Below are 23,871 nucleotides of genomic sequence, written 5' to 3' on the forward strand. Positions count from 1 at the left end.
TCATCTCCATTGACGTCATACGGAACCTCACGGCGAAGGCGGAAATCTGCTTTGGAGTGTCCATATAATTGCTATCGCAATAAAAATAAAACAATGTCTGTTAACTTAATTTCACTTTCTTTTTTTCGATGGACGCGGCAGCTAACGTTCGGCATCAATAAAATAGCGTGACGTGTTTCCTGTTGACAGTTTTTGCAGAGTGTCCCCTCTTGTTGAATTTCTTTCTCTACGATTTAACCACGTTCATTGGCTCCCAGAAAAAAAAAAAGCCGCAGTTTCGCCCGAAAGGCGATTGCGATAACAACTTAGTAGACAGATAACGAGGTGAGGATAGTAGTTTTATCGACCGTATAAAGTTGTAAATATTCGCTAACTAAATAACTAAGCACGGTGTCACGCGCGCACAGGTAAGCATGAACACACCTTGCTCGATGACCGCGTAAACTCGTGAAAACGCTGGAGTGAGAAAGCGCTTCAGCGGCGGCGAGCAAGTTGACCTTCGCGCTGAGTCTCGCTTCAAGGCGAAGTAAACGTCGAAAGCACAGCGCAGCACGACGCTACGCTGTGCTGGCTACTCGGCGAATGCACTTTGTCCATATCGCAGATCGCTTTGAAGATGAGGCCCCCGCAGCGCACACCTCGTCCGCATCGCAGATCGTTTTCAAGATACGGCGTCGTGGTAGCTCCGTGAGCGGAGCAGAACTACCCCCCCCCCTCCCGTCTCCGTCGCCTCCTCGCCGTACCTCGCGCATGAACGACGACCACGCGCCTCCGGCCGCCTTCCCCTCTCACATGCGGGAGATTAAGCTGCGGTTGCTGGCTCACCCTCACACGCTTTCACTCGCACACACAACATACGGCGCGCGGCGACGATTTTATCACCATCGGATATTATACGGAACCTCACGGCGACGACGACGGCAAAAAGTTGTCGCAGTTTCACCTGAAAGGCGAAGCATCAATTGCGATAGCAAATTTGTAGAGAGCTATACGGAGTAATGATATTAGCTTTATCAGCTGTATAAACTTGGACATGCAGCAGCAGCGGCAACACGCCGAACTGATGTCGACGCCGTCGGCGTTTTGCCCGCGTTCGCTCAAAATGCGTGCGGCGTTGGTGACTGTTGCCGGAGCCTCTGATATAAATAGGCACTTGGTGCCGCAGCTAAACGTCGCCTCCCTTCCCTCCCCCTCCCCCCCCTCCCCCACGGCTTCTCACGCGTCGGAAGAAGGCGCGTTTGCTCTACATATATGGTGATTGTAAAGGAGGAAAGAGACGCCTACTTCTGCAGCCCTTAAGGGAGCATTGCGCAGAACGCGCGTTTTTTCTCCGCCGTGCGTTCACTCCCCGTGAAAGCGCGCGTCCCTCGCGCCCTTTCACTCGCACATACAGCGTTCGGCGCGCGGCGACGATTTCATCTCCATTGACGTCATACGGAACCTCACGGCGACGGCGACGGCAGAAATCTGCTTTTGAGTGTCCATATAATTGCTATCGAAATAAAATGCGCTTGGAATGTCCATATATTTGCTATCGCAATAAAAGCAACGGAACGAGTTCATCTCGAATTTGCAACGACCGAGTGCACGATTCAGACGGAGTTTTCGTGACGTTGAGCGGCTCAGTAGCAGAAGTGCTAGGCTTAGTCTAAAGAATCGCTTCTGTCGAGAAACCAGAGCATTAAAACGCTGCTAAACCTTACGAAGACGTTTTCGCAGGCCAAGGCCAATTGAAAGGTAGTGTTTACCACCTTACGCTGAAGCTTGGCTCCTTGGACGCGACCAAGCCAGCACGGCGGGTTCCAATCGTAGTAGAAAGCAAGGTGAAAGCAGAACTCGACCGTATGGAGACAGCGGGCGTGATTGTGCAATTGACGGAGAGTGCCAGCAAAATGCTCCTCATTAAGGAGAGAAGGTACGAATTTGTCTTGACCCTTCAAAACTGAACAAAGCACTGCTTGAGCACCCGGCCAACACTAGAGCACCCGGCCAACGCAAGCAAACAATATTCTGGATATGTATTACTGAATAATGTTCATGCAGCTTCAAAGTCTGTTTTTTTTACCACACATTAGCGATCACAATACAGTGCTGAGTGAATTTAAATTGGAATAGGCTAAATTTCAAGGCTGCGTGGGCAGACAAATTTACAGCTATCATACAGCACGACTACAAGATAGATCACATCCACTAAAATCTTACGTTACGTATTTGATATTTTGACCGAAGCGCTCATTGTTGATGAATTATGGAATATGTTTGAATTGAAGTCTTGAATTGAAAAGTCTTGAATTGAAGGAGCGGTACGTGCCTTTGTGGGTCAAGTCGTCACGACGGATCAAAAAAATCACAGCATATCCACGGGGTGAATGATGATGAGTAGGCGAAGCTCCGGAGGGAATCATCGGATCTCCCGCTTAAGGGGACGCTAGCACAAACGCGTTAGAAACGTGCAGTACTCTCTAGTAAGGGGGAGCGGCCACAGCGTCTTACGCAGCCATTTACACATGCCGGAACGTGCACCGCGTTTGCCGACGCCATCACATGACTGCTGAGAGAGTATGCCCCCCGTATTCATAAACGCTCCTCGACTTGAACTTGACTTGCCACCGCCTTGGGCAGCGCGTTCGAAACGCGTTGAAGGTAAGGCGGAGAGGCCACAGCGTCTTACACCAGCTTCTTACACGGGCCGTAACGCGCTAGCACAAACGCGTTAGAAACGCGCTAGAAACGCGGCCTTTCGTTAATGTTGGGTATTTATTGCCATCGTGGTGCGTGTGTCTATGTGCGCTTCGTGGCGTAGTGGGCTAACGCCGCGCGCTCGGAAGCGAGGGGTCCCTGGTTCGATTCCGCGCTACGGACACAACTTCGGAATTTTTTTTCTCATTTTTCTCAGACTGGTTACACACTACTACTACGACGACGGGGACGGAACGGGTGCCGCTATAAGGAGCTTCGCCCCTAAAACAAAAGAGTGCACACTTTCAATCAGAAAAGACTTTGAGCATACGGAGCTTATAAGAACCCAAATTTACCTAAAATAGAAATGCTACAAAACGTCACGGAAGCCTTGAAGAACGCGACTAAACCAGCAAGACTCAATTTGTTTTTCTTATTTTCATTTACGTGTCAAAAGGCACCTGAAGGAATTTTTGAAATCTATCCAACGAAATGGCAACGATGAGATACGATTCCATGTCTGGGAAAAAGATGGCAATATAACTCACGGTAGTGGGGGAAAGGCGGAGTGTTTTAATAGGTTCTTTGTTCTGTTTTCTCTTTTTCTGGACGCTAAAAGAAGCTTCATCAGTGATTACAATTTTGCTTTATTTTAAATGAGTCCAATGGACTCATTAAAAAAAGTTTACTGACGGCTCTCTCCCGCTCATGCGCGCAAAATTTGGCCAAATCATCATCATCATGAGCCTATATTTATGTCCACTGCAGGATGAAGGCCTCTCCCTGCGATCTCCAATTACCCCTGTCTTGCGCCATAGCTGATTCCAACTTGCGCCTGAAAATTTCCTAACTTCATCACCCCCCTAGTTTTCTGCCGTCCTCAACTGCGCTTCCCTTCTCTTCGTATCCATTCTGTAACTCTAATGGTCCACCGGTTATCCACCCTACACATTACATGGCCGGCGCAGCTCCATTTTTTTTTTCTCTTAATGTCAGCTAGAATATCAGCTATACCCGTTTGCTCTCTGACCCACACCGCTCTATTCCTGTCTCTTAGCGTTAGGCCTAACATTTTTCGTTCCATCGCTCTTTGTGCGGTCCTAAACTTGTTCTCGAGCTTCTTTGTTAACCTCGAAGTTCCTGCCCCATATGTTAGCAGCGGTAGAATACAATGATTGTACACTTTTTTTTTTCAACGACAGTGGTAAGCTCCCAGTCAGGATTTGGTAATGTCTGCCGCATTTTCATTTCATTTTCATTTCATTTATTATACCTCAAAGGCCCCAGTTGGGGTATTACATGCGGGATGGGTTTTAATTGCATTGAAAGAATGATTCCAGTGTTGCCCTGAATTGATGTGGATCGGAGTGGTGCACGGCAGTTGTAGGCAGATGGTTCCAGTCCCGTGCTGTCTTCACAAAAAATGAGTGAAAATGCGCGGTAGATTGCGCCGGGGGAGGATAAACCACTCTGGGATGGTTTGTGCGGCTGGATAAGCGATGGACTGGTAAGATAGCTGGAACTTCGAAGGGAGCATTATAGAATTTGTGGTAAAGGCATAGTCTAGATATGTGACGTCTCAATTCAAGGTTGGTGAGGTGACCACGAGCCTTAAGCTCGGAAACGCTGGAATGGTAAGAGTATACAGAGTAAATAAAACGAGCTGCACGATTTTGTACTGATTCTAGAATATTACATAGGTTAGATTGATGAGGGTCCCAAACAGAGCATGCGTATTCTAACTTAGGGCGAACAAATGTGAGCTAAGCTATTAGTTTCACTGATGGCGGAGCGAGTCTTAAGTTCCTACGAAGAAAACCCAAAGTGCGATTAGCGGAGTTAGCTATGTTAGCTACGTGGGTAGACCAGGAGAGATTGCTTGAGAATGTTACGCCAAGATATTTATACGATTCAGTGGATGATATTACGGAGTCAAAAATGATGTATTGTGCTGGATGGTAATGTGACCTGCGGTGGAAAGATATTAGTGAAGTTTTCTTTATATTTAAGGACATTAACCATGTGTTACACCAGGACTCGATAAGGTTTAGGTCGTTTTGAAGGGTAATATTATCTGCGTTATTTCTAATGGAACGGTATACGACGCAGTCATCTGCAAATAGACGAATGGTAGAAGAAACATTAGCTGGGAGGTCGTTAATATAAATAAGAAAAAGTAGGGGTCCAAGTACAGTGCCTTGCGGCACACCAGAGATTACGGGGGATCGGTTAGATGAGTGGTTATTAGCATAGACAAACTGTTGTCGATTGGTGAGAAAACTGCGAATCTAATTCAATACAGGTGTATTAATGTTTAGTCGAGAAAGTTTTAGGAGTAGCCGTTGATGCGGAACTTTGTCGAATGCTTTTTCGAAGTCTAAGAACAGAGCATCAACGGGTATGTTTAAGTCAAGGCTGGAACTAATATCGTTATAAAATAAAGCTAGTTGGGTGTCACATGAGAGGCCTGCGCGAAAGCCGTGTTGACTGGGGTGAAAGAAGTTATTGCAGTCTAAGAACCTAACAATGTTTGAGTAGATCACATGTTCCATTAATTTAGAACAGATAGTAGTAAGTGAAATAGGGCGATAACTGCTACACAAAGATGGAGGGCCTTTTTTGGGTACTGGAACAATCTTACCCACTTTCCAGTCCACCGGCACCACTCCTGTTGATAGTGACTGCTGGAAAATATGGCAGAGTATAACACTAGTAGTCGATTTCGTGTTTTTCAGCATTTTCGCGTTGATACCGTCCACGCCGCATGAGGATGAGAGTTTTAACGAGTCGATTAGTTTTGCAATGCCGTTCGGGCAAAATGTGATGTCGGGCATCACGGTATGCTCGTGATAAGAAAGGGGAGGTAAATTGTCGACAGGTTCGGCAGTAAACATAGAAGAAAAGAAGTTGTTAAGCTGTTCGGCGGCCTCATGATCAGGAATTGGATGGTTTTGTCTGTCGCACAATGCTAAAGGTTGGGAGTGATTAGGGTTAATGATGTTCCAGAATTTTTGGGGTTATTTTGTAACATAGCGGGCAATTTCTGTGAAAAAAAAGAAACTTTTTCTTTGTTTGCGAGCCTTTCGAACTCTTTTTCTATGGCATAGTAGCTACTCCACGCGCATGCGTCATTGGAGCGTTTTGCAGAACGAAAGAGCCTTTTCTTTTTATTGTTCAGTCGCTTCAGTGTGACATTGAACCATGGGGATGACTTCTTTTCGGTTACGATAATGTTGGGCACATGCTTAGAGAACAGGTCTAGTAATTTGTTTTTGAATAGTAACCAGTTGGTCTCGACTGAACGCTCTGAAAAGTCAGTTAGAAAAGAAGTAGCAAATTCTTCAAGCTCAGAGTTTATAGCAGAATAATTCCCCTTATCGTACAATGCTATTGTTTTAGTTATCTTTGTGGGATGCGCGAGTTTACAGCAGTAAGAAGCATGAATTATTGAATGATCACTGAGCCCTGGTAAAAACGTCATTTTTGATAGCCTGTCAGGATCAGAGGTAAGAATAAGATCTAAAATATTAGAAGAATTGTCGCTGTAGCGTGTGGGTTCATTGATGAGTTGCGTTAGTCCAAAAGTTAGGCATGAGTTGATGAAATCGCTCTCGATACCGTTTTTGGAGGCTACTCATGCTAGGTTAGTCCAGGATATTGCCGGAAAATTAAAGTCGCCGAACAGCAGTATCGGAAGATGACGATAAGATTCGGTTAGAGAGCGAAGGGCCTCGTGGAATTCGGGGACAAAAAGGGGGTCACTACCAGGAGAGCGATAACAAACTCCAATTATCGTAGGGGGATAGGAAGCATTGCAGAGAACGAACATAATTTCCAAGCACGAGGCTGTCTTTATTTCGGTGCACTGAAGACTTTTATGACTGCCTATTAATACGCCACCACCACGTTTGTTAGTGCGGTCACGTCGGAAAATATTGAAATCCGGGAAAAAATGTATCTCAGAGTCGGTTATACTAGGGTTAAGCCATGTTTCCGTGATTGCGAACAGATCTGATTCTGTTGTGTTAACTAGATTTTGAAGAGCACCTACTTTAGGGAGAACGCTTCTTATGTTCGTATATAGGAACGAAAATGATTTCCTTCTCGGTTTAATACTGCTGGGGCCTATATGTTTAAAGTGCGCACTCCAACCCAATTTTATTCTTCTCTAAATTTCATTCTTATGAGCAGGGTCCCCAGTAAGTAATTGGCCTAGATAAACGTACTCTTTTACAGGATCTTGAAGCTGATTGGCGATCCTGAATTTTCGTCCCTTTACCAGGCTATTGAGCATTATCTTTGTCTTCTGCATATTAATCTTCAACCCCACACTTTCACTTTCTCGGTTGAGGTTTTCAATCATTTGTTGTAATTCGTCCCCATTGTTGTTGAATATAGGACAATGCCATCTGTAAACCGAAGGTTGCTGAGATATTCGCCGTTTATCCTCACTCCTAAGCCTTCCCAGTCTAAGAGCTTGAATACTTCTTCTAAGCATGCACAGAATAGCATTGGAGAGATTGTGTCTCCTTGCCTGACCCTTTCTTGATAGGTATTTTTCTACTTTTCTTGTGGAGAACCAAGGTTACTGTGAATCCTTGTAGATATTTGCCAAGATATTCACGTATGCCTCCTGTACTCCTTCATTACGGGATGCCTCTATGTCTACTGGTATCTCTACTGAATCAAATGCCTTATCATAATATATGAACGCCATACAGAGAGGTTGATTGTACTTCGCAGATTTCTTGGTTACCTGATTGATGACATGGATATGATCCATTTTAGAATATCCCTTCCTGAAGCCAGCCTGCTCTCTTGGTTGGCTGAAGTCAAGTGTTGCCCTGATTCTATTGTAAATTATCGTGGTGAATATTTTATACAAAACTGAAAGCAAGCTAATGGGTCTATAATTCTTAAATTCTTTAACGTCTCCCTTCTTATAGATACGGAAAAGTGAGCTCTATATCTAGTATAAATACCTCGGAGTATACTTAGCACGGTATCTGAGTTGGAATCGTCATATCGACTACATAACCTCAAAGTTGTTTCGACTGCTAGGTTTTCTAACATGCGACACAAAGCACTTTCCCTCAGAAATTAAAGATGTATTATTTGAAACTAGTGGTCGCCCAGTTATAAAGTATGCTTGTTAGGTATGGGACCCCTGGCTTCAAAATTACATAGAAAACGCCATACACAAATTGAAGAGTGCAGAATTTAGGTATTTGTTATGTTTTGGGTAATGATACGGAAAAAAAAGTTTCATTGCGTCTCGTGCTAACTGTTCACTTGGCTGGAAACTACTCGTGAAACGTAGCTACATGCTCAGACTAAAGGTTCTGCATAACATATTTCGTTGTGAAACTGCCATGAAACATGACTTGTACTTCTTTTTTTTCAACCAACATATGTGCTATTGCGTAGGGATTACGTGTTTTATATTAAGGAAACCGCTTATAGAACAGACTGATTTTTTACCCAGATCCATAACAGAATGCAGCCGTTTGCCTAGACAAGTTGTATCCATCATGTCTAATGAGCTGTTTGCGTTATCACTGTGGTATCTTTTTTTTTCGCGTTTCACAACTGTTTCTAGTTTTTAGTTTTTATATGAATGCGCTGATTGCTTTTTTTTCACCTACTTGTATATTTAAATGCACCCCCCCTCCCCCCATTGTAATGCCACTCGGCGCCGCGGGTAAAGATCAAATAAATAAATAAATAAACATAAATATTACTGTTGTTGGAAACGTTGGAAGCTAGCACAGTGTATGTGTTCTGTTTCTCCTTGATGAGCCATAGTGGTCTAACAGTCATGGAAGCCCATTTTATCGCGATCGCAATTAATGGACACTCCAGGCGCATTTTTGACGTCGGCGTCGCCATGATGTTCCGTATAAAGTTCAAGGGCGATAACACCGTCGCCGCGTGCCGTATGTTGTATGTGCGAGTGAAAGCGTGCGAGGGGAGCCGACGACCGCAGCTCAATCTCGCGCGCGCGAGGGAGGAAAGCTAGAAGGAAGCGCGCGGTCTTCCGTCGCGTGTTAAGTTCCGGGGCGACGGGAGGCGGCCTTATATACCGCAGCAACTGCGTATTCCGCACCCGCGCGCCCCATATCTTGAAACCGATCTGCGTTGAGGGCAGAGTCTAGGCGCTTCGACGGCTCATACCTGTGTGCGTGCTTTGTTCTCACCGCTTAGTTTGCGCTCAAGCGATAGACAGCACGAAGGTCACTTCGCTCGCTGCTGCTGCGGCACTTCCTCACACCAGCGTTTTGACAGCGAGTGTGATTGTTTAGGTTTGCCTGTGCACGCTGACACCATGCTTGTTAATTTCGTTAGTAAGCGAATGTTTCCAAGCTTATACGGCCGATAAAACTACTATCTTTACTTTGTATACATGTGTATTAGTTTGCTATAGCAATAGTGTCGCCTTTCAGGCGAAACTGTGACTTTTTTGATCGATATTGATATGACTTGAGATCTAAATCCTTCTGCGAACTTCCATTTTTTAAAGCGACCAGCTTTCTTTAGCTTTTCCGGCTGTTTGCGTGGTATGTCGGCGTACGACGGTGGTCGAACTTAGGGGGAGGGAAGGCAAGGTAACGCGCTTAGGGAAAGGGCGTGTGCTCTGGGGAAACCGAGTTGCGGGTGGGCGGCAAGCAGAGGGGAACAGTCGCTCGTTCTGGCTTTTGGTTACATTGACAATCATCGTCGACGGTTTCAGCATCATTTTACGCGCAGACGTTTGTCGCCGCGAGAGAAGCGTGGGCCGGAGGAGGAAAGTGGAAAATCGTCGCGTTCGCCCCCTGTTGTGCTTCGACGCCGATGTGCTCATTGTGCACGTTCGCGGCGTCGATACGCTTGCGTGTAACCCGCGTTCACGAAGTGAAACGTCGCTGTTCCTTTTTTTTTTTTTTTTTTTTGCTGGTGGCGCTACACTTTTCAAAGAACAAGCTTACCGTGCATTTCGACGCCCAGCCTCGGGTTGCTCCACACGGCCGACCAAACGGCCCTGTCGAGCGTGGTGAGCCGGTTCCCGTTCAGGTAGACCCGACGTAGGCTCGTCATTTTGTCGAATAGCAGTGGAGACAGGACGCTCAGCCGGTTGTCGCTGCACGCAGAGAGACAGCGCGCCTGCTTGAGCATGCTGCGCTGAATAGATGCCGTCAACTAACGTGGTCTGCCATGGAGGCACAGTATGAACACAGTGAACAAAGAAAAACGTGGCAACAGACAGCTATCTGCCAGACAAAATCAGTCATGTAGATCATGCGGAAGTTTAATGCAACACGATAATGACCAAGAACAGGTATTAGCACTGCGAAAAAAAAGAGTGAGTTTATTCAAACAGGACGAGCGCTCAACTTTTACTGATGAAAATGCTCTGTCACATATACCCATTCTGAACAAACCTACCCCAATTTTACGTGCTGCGTATCAAGCAACCCATCCTCATGCGCTACTCAGTTATACGTATTCTGTCTTGTGACATATTCATATCAGCCACTAAGCATCAAGGCTTCAGGTGTTCTCTGTCTTATGATTACTACCTCTCGCTGTACAATATTTGGCGGACAAGCATGCGAGCCTCTCCAAGGGCTCGTATTCATTGTCAAGTCGCCACTCCGCCACGCGAAGCAGGACGGTAATATCCGACCTTCTTGCGGCCAAGGCACCTTTTCATCACATCTTGCAGTGTGTTTCAGAAAAAAAAAACCATTCCCGGCGTTGCAGTCTTGTTGTGGGCTCCGAAGAACAGGATCGTGCTAACGTTTTTAACCTGCTCACACTGCAGATGAACACTTTAGCTCCAGCGCAGCTCCTCTATCATCCCTTCAGCTCCCAGCCTAGTCCTGCGCCAACGAGTTCAACGGCGCTTGCAAGGCGCACCTGGGGCTAGACCCGTGTGTGCATTCAGCTTTTAAGGCGAAAGCCTTTAATGGCTCACACTCGCGGCGTCCGACCGTCCGTACGTCCATGCCCTGGAACGGCGCCAGCTGTGGCCTCTTCCCCTCACACTCTCTCAGCAATCACGTGATGGCACAGCGGCGCATATCAACAGTTGCGCCGCCACAGCTGTGGCCTCTCCCCCTACGTCTCGTTGCAGTAGTCGAGTCAGTCGGATTGGCTCCCAAGCGGCCCGGTGATGATTACACGGCTAGCGGTTCGGAGAAGCGCCCCAAGAATATAAACGCGAGAAGAAGAATCAGCGAATGCGCTTGCGGCGGTAGTCAGTCGAATGGGCACAGGCTTTCGCCGAACACACTTTGGAATTTACAAAGTGTCCTTCAATTTTTTAGAGCCGATACCTCAATAGCAGATATATGTCAGATCTAGCTGATGTGGACCACCCACGTCAAATGCCTGTTCGAAACAAGTATCGCCTTAATGGGCAGGCGGGACAGTGGCGATCGGTCAGGCAGCGCACTTGTTGAGAACACTAAATCACACAAACACGAGCGCTCATGTTTGTGTGATTTAGTGTTCAACAAGAGCGCTGCCTTTAGGATGGCCAACCAACTAGCCACCTAATACCACATGAACTAATTATGTTCCTCGTCTGCTCACTTTACAGGTAATTAATTAAATTATGGGGTTTTACGTGCCAAAACAGCGATTTGTTATGAGGCACGCCGTAGTGGGGGACTCAGACTAATTTTGACCCCCTGGTGTTCCTTAGCGTACACACAGTGCACGGTAGATGGGTGTTTTTACACTTCGCCCCCATCGAAATGCGGCCTCCGTGGCCGGGCTTTCATCTCGCGAGCTCGTGCTTAGCAGCGCAACACCCTAGCCACTAAGCAACCACGGCGGGTACAGATTACATGTGGCCTAAATTTGGGGTAGGGCTAACTTGAAATTCGCAAGCAGGCCAATTTGAAATTTGCATGTGGCACAACTGAAATGGGGGGTGGGGCCAACTTCATATTTGAGGGTGGAACTTAAATTTGGGGATAGGCCAGTGTCTTCCAGTGAGCGTCGGCGTCGTCCCTCGCAACTGAGCGAACGAGCACAGCGACGGATGAAAGCGAACGCTGCGGGAGGTGAAAGAGGCGAGGAGGAAAGTGGAGGAGGGTGCAGCGGAACCATGGCACGTAAAGCGGAGGAGGAGGATACGGCTACAGTGTTCTAGAAGGGGGCAGTGGGCTTACTCTCCGGCGGAGGCTATGCGATGCGGCGGCTCCACGAATGTCGCAAATATGAGCTTCTCCAATAGCCCGAGCGGCGGCGCTGGCGTCAGTTTCAATGGAGCGTGGGTGCGACGGCGCAGCTGCCCAGTGCCCGCCCGCAGTTGGTTCTTTATTCTATGCCCGCCCAGTGCCCGATCATAATAAGTTGGAGTTGCTGAGCTGCGCTGTTTCTTTTTTTTTTTCTTTTTCTTTTTTTTGTGGACGTCGTCGCGTGGTTTTTTTTTTTTTTTTCATTCAGTGTTTTTTTCGCACCTAGCCTGCAAGAGATTAGTATGCCTTGCAGTAACTGAGCCATGCCGCGGCATCGACAAAATCACTGTTACGCGCCTGGGTGCCAAACAGGCTATGTTTATGTGAAGGATGGGCCGAAGTGGTCCTTGTTTGGCGTCCCGAAGGATAAAAATAGGCGGAAAGAGTGGGAAAAAAACCTCCACAGAGCTGACAAGCCCCGGGACGACACGAGCGCAGTATGCAAGCTCCATTTCGAGCCACGTTTTGTGCTCATGTCCATCGCAGTTCCTGATCACTGTGAATTGTCTTTCTTTTTATGGTCTAGTTAAGTCAGTTAGCGAAGGAAACTGCGAGGAAGGTACACTGGCCTCCTTACTGAAAGTTGACTATCTCGAAGCATCATGTGACCGAAATGAGTGCAGTCAAACTGCTGCTGGCGCTACTGCCACAGAGGCCACACAAGACGTGGTACCCCAGCATTGCACGGGCCTGCGGGTTTCAAACGACCACAACCAGCACGTGGCCAGAAGCGACTCGAGGCTCGCTTACCACATTGCGGGCTATGTTGCGCGGGAGTGTATTGTCAATTCCAGCACAAAATGCCAAGAATGCATAAAGCTGCTTACTATGACGCCACCAGGCGAAAGTTTTCTCAACTTGCCCGGCTAACAAACTTCTGTGACCGAGGAGGCCTCCTTTATCCCTCCAATCAGCTGTACGGCTTCGTGAAAAAGCTAGAGGATCTTTTTCACAGAATGCTTCTGTCAGAGTGAGCCACACTCTGACAGCGTAATGGACATGCTGGTAGTTGTTAAGAGTAAGCTTCCCCTCGAAGTCGGCTGCAATGTGCACGCTCTTAGCCTCACAGCTAAAATAATTAGTTTTTACATTGTCACACGTCTGGATTTTTATGTGAAAGGAATTAACTGTGACAAGGCAGGAAAGCGGCAGAGGGCCAAGCAGCTGAAGTTGAGCCGTTGCACATGAGTTGAAGTGCATGAAACAATGGCTTGCTGCACTTGCAAATAAAAGCTTTGTGTCAGCAACAGCCCTGTTATCTTAATTTTGCTTACCCTTATATAGCTGTACATAAGCATAGGCCTGAACAAAAAGTGAACTAGTTTTCACTTTTTGTTCAGGCCTCCCTCCATTTCTTTGTGGAAAAATCAACCTAATTTGATTTAATAAATCTGTGCCGGCGTAATGATGCTTAGCAATAAACGCAGAAGGCTACTGTGAAGCATGGAACTAAAGTGGAACAATGACATATTTAAGCCATATATACAAATTCATTTTGGCTAAGTAAAGGCACAAATCTGGTTAGCATGCCTGATTTTTTTTTTTTAGCCCACCTGAGTAGTATGCGCGCACTGTTTTCTGTCTGACAAAATTTTACATTGGGTCGACACTGCATGAAACCGTATATTTGGTCACCGTCCCTTTCATTCAAAATTTTCTTTCAATTTTTTTTACGATTGCCCGATGATTCGGAAAATTCGAAGGCCCCTTCCACATAAGCAAAATCCGTCAGCGACGACCTCTTTGCCCAAAAGATTCAAGAGTTAGGATAGGCAGCAAATTGCCCAAGAGTTGCCGTCTTCCTTTTCCACAAGGTACTATTATGGCAAATATCATGTGGCCTAAACAAATATAGTGCTTGCTAAAGATATGTAAAGACTCTCAAGCATGCCAAAATTAAAAAACAAATAAGAGTTTGAACTGCTTCGAACTGAAACCGACAGAAACGCAAGGAAAATCAAACCTTCTGCAAGCAAAGCTTCCATTGAAGTTGCCAGTGGCGCCACCTCTTGGATGCAACGCTGACTGCGTCAGAGGAGCGGCTGAGTAAGCCCACTGCCCCCTTCTAGTACACTGTAATACGGCGAAAACGTGGGAAGAAAAGCGAAGTGCCGCGCAAGACGGCCTTGTGGCATCGATGGCTTCGAGATGGCGCCACAGTAGCGTGCGTAGTCTGTATGGAAACAAAGCACTGCATGAGCGGAGGTCTGTTTGCGGCAGCTGCTGTGAAACACGCCCACACGTCACCCACGCGCTGCCTCTCACGATATGCCGATTATTGAGGCAGTAGCGCCACACTTCGCTCCGTTTGCAAGCACGAGACAGATTGTCCGCTCTAGCCAGAATATCGCGAAATTAAAACTCGTGTAGAGCTGCGCTCAAATTTTGCATTAGGAAGTATCGTAATTGTCGGTGATCTTTTAGAACCAGTTCACCGAGTACTTTCCCTATTAGGATGGGGGCAGTTACGTTGGCGTCGACAGCATCACCGTCACTGCGCGGGTCGACGAATTGGACGAAATCTTCTTGTACCACGTTCTTGTATACATACCGCAGGACAAGACTTTGCTGCGACGTGTGAGACACATCGGTTGTTTAATCGAACCTGATGCTGTAGACGCCTGAGTCGTGCACCCGCTGAATGCGTGTAGCAAGAACCTCGTCTCCACAGCACTGGATCAGTTCGTTCTGGGTCGTCTTGCTGATGTACAGCCTTCCGCATTTTTAGCTATATCGCGCGAGAACACTATAACATGGTCGTACGTCGTCCTGAAGGGAACATCATATTAGACGACCCTTCCATAGGAGAGTGCTTAGTGCCCTTGAGAGTACTTCTACCGGTCTCACTGATTATTGCCGCTTAAAGGCGCTAAAATGACGCGTGATAGACGCTCGCGCGATATATCTAAAATGCGGGAGGGAGGCTGTATGTGCCTCAGGATGATGTGCTGACAGGGTGCTTCTGAAGTTCATTGTCCCCGATTGATACTGAAAGCGCATAATCTCGAGGAAATTGCCCTCATTAGAAGTTAATGAGGCCTCATTTGACCGCTCAAGGTGTGTTTCGTCGTCTCGGTGTACACGAAATTGTATAGACGCCCTAGAAAGAATCTCAACTTTAAGATTGGAAACAGGCGGTTTCGGTTATCGTTCACTCGATGTAGACGCTGAATGCGGATTAGGTTGGCCACAACTTTTTCAGGTGCGGGGACACATGCGAGGACGTCCTTTCTGGCCTGCGTTGCTTCGTTGTGGTACTTCTTTGCTTCATGCACAGGATGATCAGAATCTTTTCCTAGCAGTTTTGAAAAAGATGTGAGTGGTTTGGTGACCAGTATTACAAGGGGGACATTTTTCTGGCATCCTCCCATTGTACCTGTTATAAAGAAAGCGCAGGTGCTTGCAGTCTCTCCCTGCAAGAATTGGAAGGGACAAGACACTTGAACTTGTTTAAGTGCGACTGACACATCGCTCCTGATATTTGCCGTTTTTCCTGTGAACTGAATATGGAAAGCTGTAGTTATCCAGGGTGTACCGGTGCACGTTTCCAACAAATGCCATTTAGTGTAGTCATTGATTTGTCCGCCACAAACTTTCCGATGTCTCATTTAACTGGCACTAACAAAGTGACGATGTCCTCGAACAGTCGCTCGAGATTATTACGTCCACAGATTTGGCCGGGGGGGGGGGGGGGGGAGGCGGCCACCGTTTTTGCCACCCCTCCCTTAGATCCGCCTCTGGTGCAGAGCAGAATTCTATCTGGGAGAGGATGGAGTCAGGCGGTTGCCCGGTGTTACGAATGCCGGAGGTGGGTCAAGTCATTCCGTCCGGCTAGCCGAGTTTTAGCGTGGCCACTTGTGAAGATTGTCGCCTCCAATGAACGACCAGGAGCCAGAAGAAAACTTAACTGCTTTAATTAATGATGAGGGAAGAACGATGAAGCAATAACGAAAGGGTTGCTGAGAACAAAAGGGCTCTTACAGAAAGCTACGCCCACGAGCTTGATGACGACGCAACGAGCTACGGCGATTGGAGCACGGCTCACTGGGAGAGAAGTCACACGCGAGGAGGGGTGACGTAACATTACGGCGCTTAGGGCCTTCGGTAAACATTCCGGATCAAGTCTCGACACGACTGTTGGAAAAAGCAGCAGGTCGCCACAAACGTTTTCTTATCGGACGCTCTGCCGGGTTGGCATGCGACGATGCTTGCAAATCGGTGGCCCCTAGGGAGGACGCAAGTGCGGCGCCTCGCAACGGACTTCTTTGTGATGCTTTTTGGCGCGCACAATGATCGCGCAATAAAGTTTAGACGGCGTTATTGATGTATCCTACGAGTTCGTCTTATACATTTTTACTACTATAACAATTATGTGCATATTTATTCAAGCAATTATTCCAGGCGCATATTCCGTCGGCGTCACCGTCACAATGAGAGAGAGAGAGTAGATTTTAATGAAGAGAAGGGAGGAGAGGACCGTCACAATGATGTTACGTATAAAGTCTCAGGTCGATAACACCGTCGCCGCGCGCCGTATGCTGTATGTGCGAGCGAAAGTGCTCCAGGGGAGGCGACGATCGCGACCACGCGACTCAGTCTGGCGCGCGCAAGAGAGAAAAGCAGAGAGCAAACGCGCCGTCTGACGTCGCGCGAAACGCCGTGGGGTGATGGTAGAGAGGGAGGGGGCCGGCGTTTTTCTCCGGCAGCAGCTGCGTATTTCGCTACCGCGCGCAAGGGGAACCGACGATCGCGATCTTGCGCGCGCGAGGGAGGAAAGCGGGGAGGCAGCGCGGTAGGAAAGGCATTCCACTCCGGCAGCAACTGCGCACTTTGCGCGGCCGCGCGCACGCGCCCTATCTTGAAAGCGATCTGCAGATGGCTCATAGCTTTGTGGGTGCTGTGTTCGCGCCGATCAGTTTGCGTCGAAGCTATAGACAGCACGAAGCAATTCGCTCGCTGCCGCCGCGCTTCGTCACGCTAGCGTTTTGACAGGTCTCCGCGGTCATCGAGTGCGACGTGTTCATGTGTGCCTGTGCGCGCTGAGACCGTGCTTGTTAATGTAGTTAGCAAGCGAATGTTTTGAAGTTTATACAGCCGAGAAATATACTATCCTTACTTCGTATTTGCTATCGTAATCGACGATCGCCTTTCGGACGAAACTGCGACTTCCTTTACAAAGTATATTAATTTCAATTCTCTTTTGAGAGCCTCTTAGTTGGTTAATGCAGAAAGTTTGGCACAACTTATTTAAGTTTCACGCAATAAGGCAAACCAGTCGATCGCAGCGCCCTACTATTGGCGTCATCGCAAATGCGACCGCGGTTCTCCCATTTTTTTCTTTTTTTTTTTTTTGCTAAGTGGACGGCACACTGCCCATTCCAGTACACCGTATATAATGCCCCTAGCACAAGAGTTGAGTTTGTGGAGGATGTGGTTGACTGAGACTGAGTTCAGTCACCTCGTAGCAGGAGACGTCCACCCAGCCCACACTGCTTGGGGTGTGGGCTGGGCCTATAGTACCATAAGGCCCTAATGCAGACTATACTGAATTCACAATATGCACATATACATAACGAGCAGGAATCCCCAATAAGGTACAAAAACTCAGTATAGTGTCGTTTTAGAACTTCGCGGTAAAAATCGAAGAGTTATGGATTACTATCCCGAACCAGCGCTTTGCTTTACATAGGCTTGCACAGGTCCGATATTTCTTGTGAAAGAACTGATCTGTATGCGTTGCTATCAACAAACGAATACATCGTCAAGGAAAAAAAATCATACATTTAAGATGGCAAAATTGCCCCAAAGGGAATCGTTCGTTTAATCAGCAAGCGTTTCATCAGGTGGTACCCGCACCTGTTCACGCTTCAATCTAATTCTATCTTCGTGATGCCTCTGACAATCGGTTTCGTCCCGCTGTTTGTTCCAACTTTCGTGGCCGATATTACTCACCCTGTCCAAGTGCGCCCTGCCAATCCTTCGTTTGCATTCGTCCGCAAAGCGTTACTATACTCTTATAAATCACCAACGAGCCCAAATCGCAAAATCTCAAGAAGCGCGAAACCAGTTAATGCGGCAGATTGTAGAGGCACGAAAAATTAAGCTTAAAGGACAGTTGTGTCAAAACTGCATAAATTTCTTTTATTACGAACGAGTTCGCATTTCTAGATAGGAAGGCACCTGTGGAATATGATCGGCCACTATACACTCTTCGTCTAGCAATGCACTTAAATATTTATTGATGATTCTTGCTGTTGTTGCGTTGCCCGCAATTCGCAGCGAACCCTGACTGGGGTAACTCGACGCGAAGAGAGACACAAACAGAAAACAGACAAGGACGAGGCCTACTATTAACTGAACGTTTGTTAACAAAAGACAACACACCGATATTTATTTATTTATTTATTTATTTATTTATTTATTTATTTATTTATTTATTTATTTATTTATTTATTTATTTAAGTGTACCAAACACCTTAACATAAGGGATGATCAAGCGTACATAGATACAAGTCCACAACGGTGAAGAAACGGCAACTACAAAAATCCAAAAGTAAGTATGAATGCCAATAAGCGCAAACAAGCAGCAATTAGAAAACGTATGAAAAGAAAAATATAAACATGGACATATAATTAGGGCGATAAAAAAGTAAGTCAAATAGCGAAACAAGTCCAAAAGCGAGAATTGGACACGCCAAATGGCTGGTATACCGGCATTAAGAAGTAAAAGTCGTTGCACATACTAAAGGAAGTAAGTTCACTTAATATGTACCTATAAAGATTGCAAAGTACTGCGTTACCCTGCCGTGGTTGCTTAGTGGCTATAGTGTTGGGCTGCTAAGCACGAGGTCGCGGAATCGATTCCCGACCGCGGCGGCCGCATTTCGGTGGGGGCAAAATGCGAGAACACCCGTGTACTTAGATTTACGTGCACGTTAAGGAACCCCTGGGGGTCCAAATTATTCCGGAGTCCCCCACTACATCGTGATTCATAACCAGATCGTGTTTATGGCACGTAAAACCCCATAATTTCGTTTAAATGCGAAGCATTTCTTGGCAAACATTTGCTACTTTGACAGTATCTATCTATCTATTTATCTATCATCTATCTATCTATCTATCTATCTATCTATCTATCTATCTATCTAGCCGCCTACGACTTTGTGCTCGCATGGTCCTTTCGCTAACTTGGTATGTACCAAAATTGGCATACTATGACAAGAGTACATGACGAACATAAATGATATGTCATGACATGAATATCATGACATTCTTGTCATGTAGGTCATGAAACAGCCGCCTACGTCTTGGTGCGCGCATGGTCGTTTCGTTAACTTGGTAGGTACCAAAATTGGCATAGTATGACAGGAGTGTATGACGAACATAAGTGATAGGTCATGACATGCGTGTCACGTAGGTCATGACAATGACCCAGCAAAAAACATTAACACTCAAAAACCACTGAAATGGGTTCGGACGTGGGTACTAATTGAAGGAAACACTAAAGGATGCTGGTAGAAGTCACAGTCATTAGCATGACTCAGCAAAAAAAGATTAACACTCAAGAACCACTGGAATGGGTTCGGATGTGGGCACTAAGTGAAGGAAACACTCAATGATGATGGTAGAAATCAAAGTCATGAGCATGACTCAGGAAAAATGACAATGACTCAGCGAAACAAGATTAACACTCAGAAACCACTGAAATGTGTTGGGACGTCGGTACTAAGTGATGGAAACACTAAAGGATGGTGGTAGAAGTCATTGTCATGAGCATGACTCAGAAAAAAATTACAATGACTAAGCGAAAATTCTAACACTGAAATAAAACAGGAATTGGTTCGGATGCGCGTATTAAGTGAAAGAAACCTTAAAGGATGGTGGTAGAAGTCATGAGAATGACTAAGGCTTTCACCTTAAGGTCTCTTAGGTGTAGCTAAAGGGGCTCATTAGGACTCATGACATGAATGTCATGACAAGCGTGTCATGTAGGTCATGAAAGAGCCGCCCACGTCTTGGTGCTATCATGGTCGTATCATGGATCCTCACGCACTGCTTCGCATAACATCGATTCCCACAGGGCGTGGGATCTGCCGGATTTTTTAGCACTGCGTTACAGCCTGGAAAAAAAAGAGAGAGGCATAACACTATTTCATTTTGTGCTATTTAGAGCGCACGCGCCCCGTCACATCATCGCGTCACTGCGCAGTAAGTGCGACACAAAAATCACGCAAGTCAGAGAGTGGCATTTATGAAATCATACTAGAAATCTGGTAGGCTTGTGGACGCCTCGCTGATACATCATCATCATCAGCCTATATTTATGTCCACTGCAGGCCGAAGGCCTCTCCCTGCGATCTCGAATTACCCCTGTCTTGCGCTAGCTGCTTCCAGCTTGCGCCTGCGAATTTCCTAACTTCATCACCCCACCTAGTTGTCTGCCGTCCTCGGCTGCGCTTCCCTTCTCTTGATATCCATTCTGTAACTCTAATAACGTAACGCTGATACATATGGAAGTGGATACATATTGGTTCTGAGGCAGGTGCTAATTGAAGGAAACACTAAAGGATACTGGTAGAAGTCACAGTCATAAGCATAACTCAGCAAACAAAGATGAACACTCAAAACACCCATATATATATATATATATATATATATATATATATATATATATATATTGTCGCGAAGCACTTTGGAAGTAAGCGTTCGCGACTAGCACGATAGAGAAGCGAGAGGTAACACAGCCGATCGAGCACCGAATCAAGGTTTATCTTCCTCGTCGTCGTTCTCCCTCTTATAGGCCCAGCCCCACTGCTCCTTATTTTACAGTACAGTTATCTCCCCCGCGGAAAAGGGAGCCGTCCCGGCGACCTATGGGTACGACAACACAGGCGGATCATAGTACGGCTTGAGACGCTGGACATGAACAATTTCGCGTCCGCGACGGCGATGATCCAAAGGTAGCTCGAGGGGTTCCACGATATAGTTCACTGGAGACGATTGGTTGATCACGCGGTATGGGCCCTGGTACTTCGACGCGAGTTTCGGTGACAGTCCAGGGGTAGAGGCTGGAACCCAAAGCCACACTAGCGAGCCAGGAGCATAGGATGCAGGAGCAGGGGAAGTTTCTCGAAGGTGCTTCTGGCGTTGCTGGTCTTCTGAAGTAAAGATACGGGATAGCTTGCGACACTCTTCTGCGTGTGCAGCAGCTTCAGACAAGGTAGTTGTGGTGAAACGACGACGACGACGACATTGACTACATGTGCGGCGCGTTGCGGAAAGAAGAGAGAGAGCACGAGGTGGCGCGGCCGAGAAAAAAAAAAGAGGAGGTAGAAGGGCACGAGCGCAGCAGAGGCGTTGGAGACGGCGTTCGAAGAGCCAGGGTTCGAGAGGGTTGCTCGGGTGAACCGCTGGGCAATCTCCTGACCAGTTGCGTTCCTGCGGATGTCGGTGACCTGTGCGGCGACTACCTGCCCGCGAGACTGTTCCCGGCTAGTACTGTTCCTGGACGTCTGATCGCATGCCGATCCTCAACGTTCGAGCCGCCGCCACCGCTAACCCAGCATCGCGGCAAGTCGACCCACTACGCCTTGCTCAGCGACCAAGTCGTCCCACCACGGTCTCCTTCTACTGAAGACGACGAGGACGTGAGCAAGAACCTTGTAGCGTAGGGACTTCGCATGCATGGGTTATATGTACTTTAGTCACTGTGTGATGTGTGCGTCGTGCTGTTTGTATAGTGTTTTACAGAGTGCTTAGTTCTAATATATGTTATCTTCAAACCTAAACGTCTACGGCTCCATCCTTCACCGCACCGCACGTCAACAAACGTGACGGTCCGCAATCATCTCACTACATTTCTGGCGTCCGCGCGACAGGACAAAACTCTCTTTAACACCTTTTGAGAGTCTCACTTTGTTTATGTGCGGTGGTTGAAGATGGATGCCGAAAAGCTGATAGGTCTGGGTAAAGAGTTAGGACTGTCAGGAAAGGCACTCCAGCAGTGGATAGAGAAGGAGCGCGAGAGAGAAAGCGAGAGATATACGCTACAGCGTGAAGCTGCTAAGGAGGATCACGACAGAGAGTTAGAGCGGCAAGCCGGAGAACGCCAGTTACTTGAGCTAAGGCTACGCGTGCAAGAGTCGCAACAACCTAGTCAAGCAGGCACAGCTGAACCAAACGAACGCATCGCGAGCAGTCAAGGTTTTCGGAGTCCGCACAAGCTAATTCCAGCTTTTAATGAATCTCGGGATGAACTCGACGCTTATATTCAAAGGTTCGAGCGAGTAGCCACTGACCAAGGATGGCCTCGTGACAGGTGGGGTCTATCCCTGAGTTTGTGCCTAACAGGGGAGGCTCTCACTGTTGTCGGACGCATGTCTGCTGAAGATGCAACTGACTTTGCGAAGCTGAAGTCAACATTACTGCAGAGGTTCCGGTATACCGAAGAGGGTTACCGAATCAAGTTCCGAGAGGCCACACCCGAAAATGGCGAAACAGGACGCCAATTTGCAGGCAGACTGCTTGGTTATTTTGACCATTGGCAAGAACTGGCCAAAACCGAAAGGACATATGACGCCTTGAGAGACAGGGTCGTCTCGGAACAATTTTTGCGTCGATGCGACCAGAAGCTCGCGGTATTTTTGAAGGAACGAGGCTGTAAAGATTTGAGCAATTTGGCCGCAACAGCGGATCATTATCTCGAAGCCCAAGGCCGGACACACCTGGCGAGAGGCAGAGAAGAGAACGCGTATGTGAAGAGCGGGACGGTGCCAAAAGAGCCAACGAGCGCTCAAGGAAAGCCCCATTGCTTCATATGCAATAAACGAGGCCACAAGCCGTCTGATTGCTGGTCTGGAGCCACAGGGAGTAGGTCCGGGAACAATGTGAAAGGGAAGAAGCCACAGAGCTTTCCCAAGAACACGAAGGACCGCAACGAGGCTTTGTGTTCCAGTTATGAACGTGGCCAAACAACGCAAGAAAGCACCCTGCGCGAACGGTGCCAAATCGCAACATACATTGAAGACACCCGATGTAACAAGATTGGGTCGGGTGCGGAAAGCCCCGTCGGTCCGATACGTCGAACAGCACGAATGCCGACAGCGCAAGGTTATCTGGAAGGTCAGCCTGTGACCGTTCTCAGAGATTCAGGCTGTGACACTGTCATCGTAAAACGCGCACTTGTTCCAGCCGAGAAACTTACTGGGAAAACGCGGACTGTTTATTTATTAGACAGTTCCGCTCAACAACTTCAAGAAGCCGAAGTTGATATCGACTGTCCGTTCTACAAGGGCACGGTACTTGTCATATGCATGGAACGGCCACTGTATGACGTTGTGTTGGGCAATATCAACGGCGTCTGCCCCTCTCTCGAGTTGCCTGGAAGCGAAGCCGCGCTAAAGCCTGAAAAACGTACTGATGGCTATCTACATTGCAAGGACAACACCGAACCTGTTTGCGATGATGATGTGGCTGCTGTATCACGATCCGGTGGCAAAGAATCACCAAAGCTGCCAGTAGTCATGCCAAGCCCGTTGGACGTTGGTCCCGAAAGATTTGCAAAAATTCAAAAAGACGACCGAAGCCTCAGTGGTTGCTTCGCGGACGTTGGCAAGACTAAAACGACACGATCAACCACTGCCATATTCGTCATCATCAATGACCTTCTCTACCGGCGGTACAAGTCTGCGACACAGAGAGAAGTGGAACAGCTGGTTGTTCCGAAGGACCTTCGAGCATCCGTCCTGAAGATCGCACACGAAGGCATACTGTCCGGTCACCAAGGAACAAAGAGGACGGCGGATAGGGTTTCGGAAGAATTCTACTGGCCTGGTGTGCAAGCAGAAGTCATGCGGTTTGTGAAGTCCTGCGACATTTGTCAGAGGACCGTCCCAAAACATCTTGTAGGACGTGTGCCTCTGAGAAACGCGCCAATAATCAATACGCCTTTCCAGCGTGTCGCTAT

General features: G+C 47.4%; 1 protein-coding gene across 1 annotated transcript in view; it reads right to left on the minus strand.

The window, feature by feature from the left end:
• The window catches only part of LOC119461828 (leucine-rich alpha-2-glycoprotein), a 269,278-nt gene that overhangs the window by 16,726 nt on the left and 228,681 nt on the right, over positions 1-23,871 (minus strand). Inside the window, exon 5 of the mRNA XM_037723201.2 lies at positions 9,645-9,796. Coding sequence (XP_037579129.1) covers positions 9,645-9,796 — 152 coding nt within the window. The remainder of the gene's footprint in view (positions 1-9,644; positions 9,797-23,871) is intronic.

Source organism: Dermacentor silvarum, chromosome 8 (genome assembly GCF_013339745.2).
Source record: "Dermacentor silvarum isolate Dsil-2018 chromosome 8, BIME_Dsil_1.4, whole genome shotgun sequence".
NCBI classification, from domain to species: Eukaryota; Metazoa; Arthropoda; class Arachnida; order Ixodida; family Ixodidae; genus Dermacentor; species Dermacentor silvarum.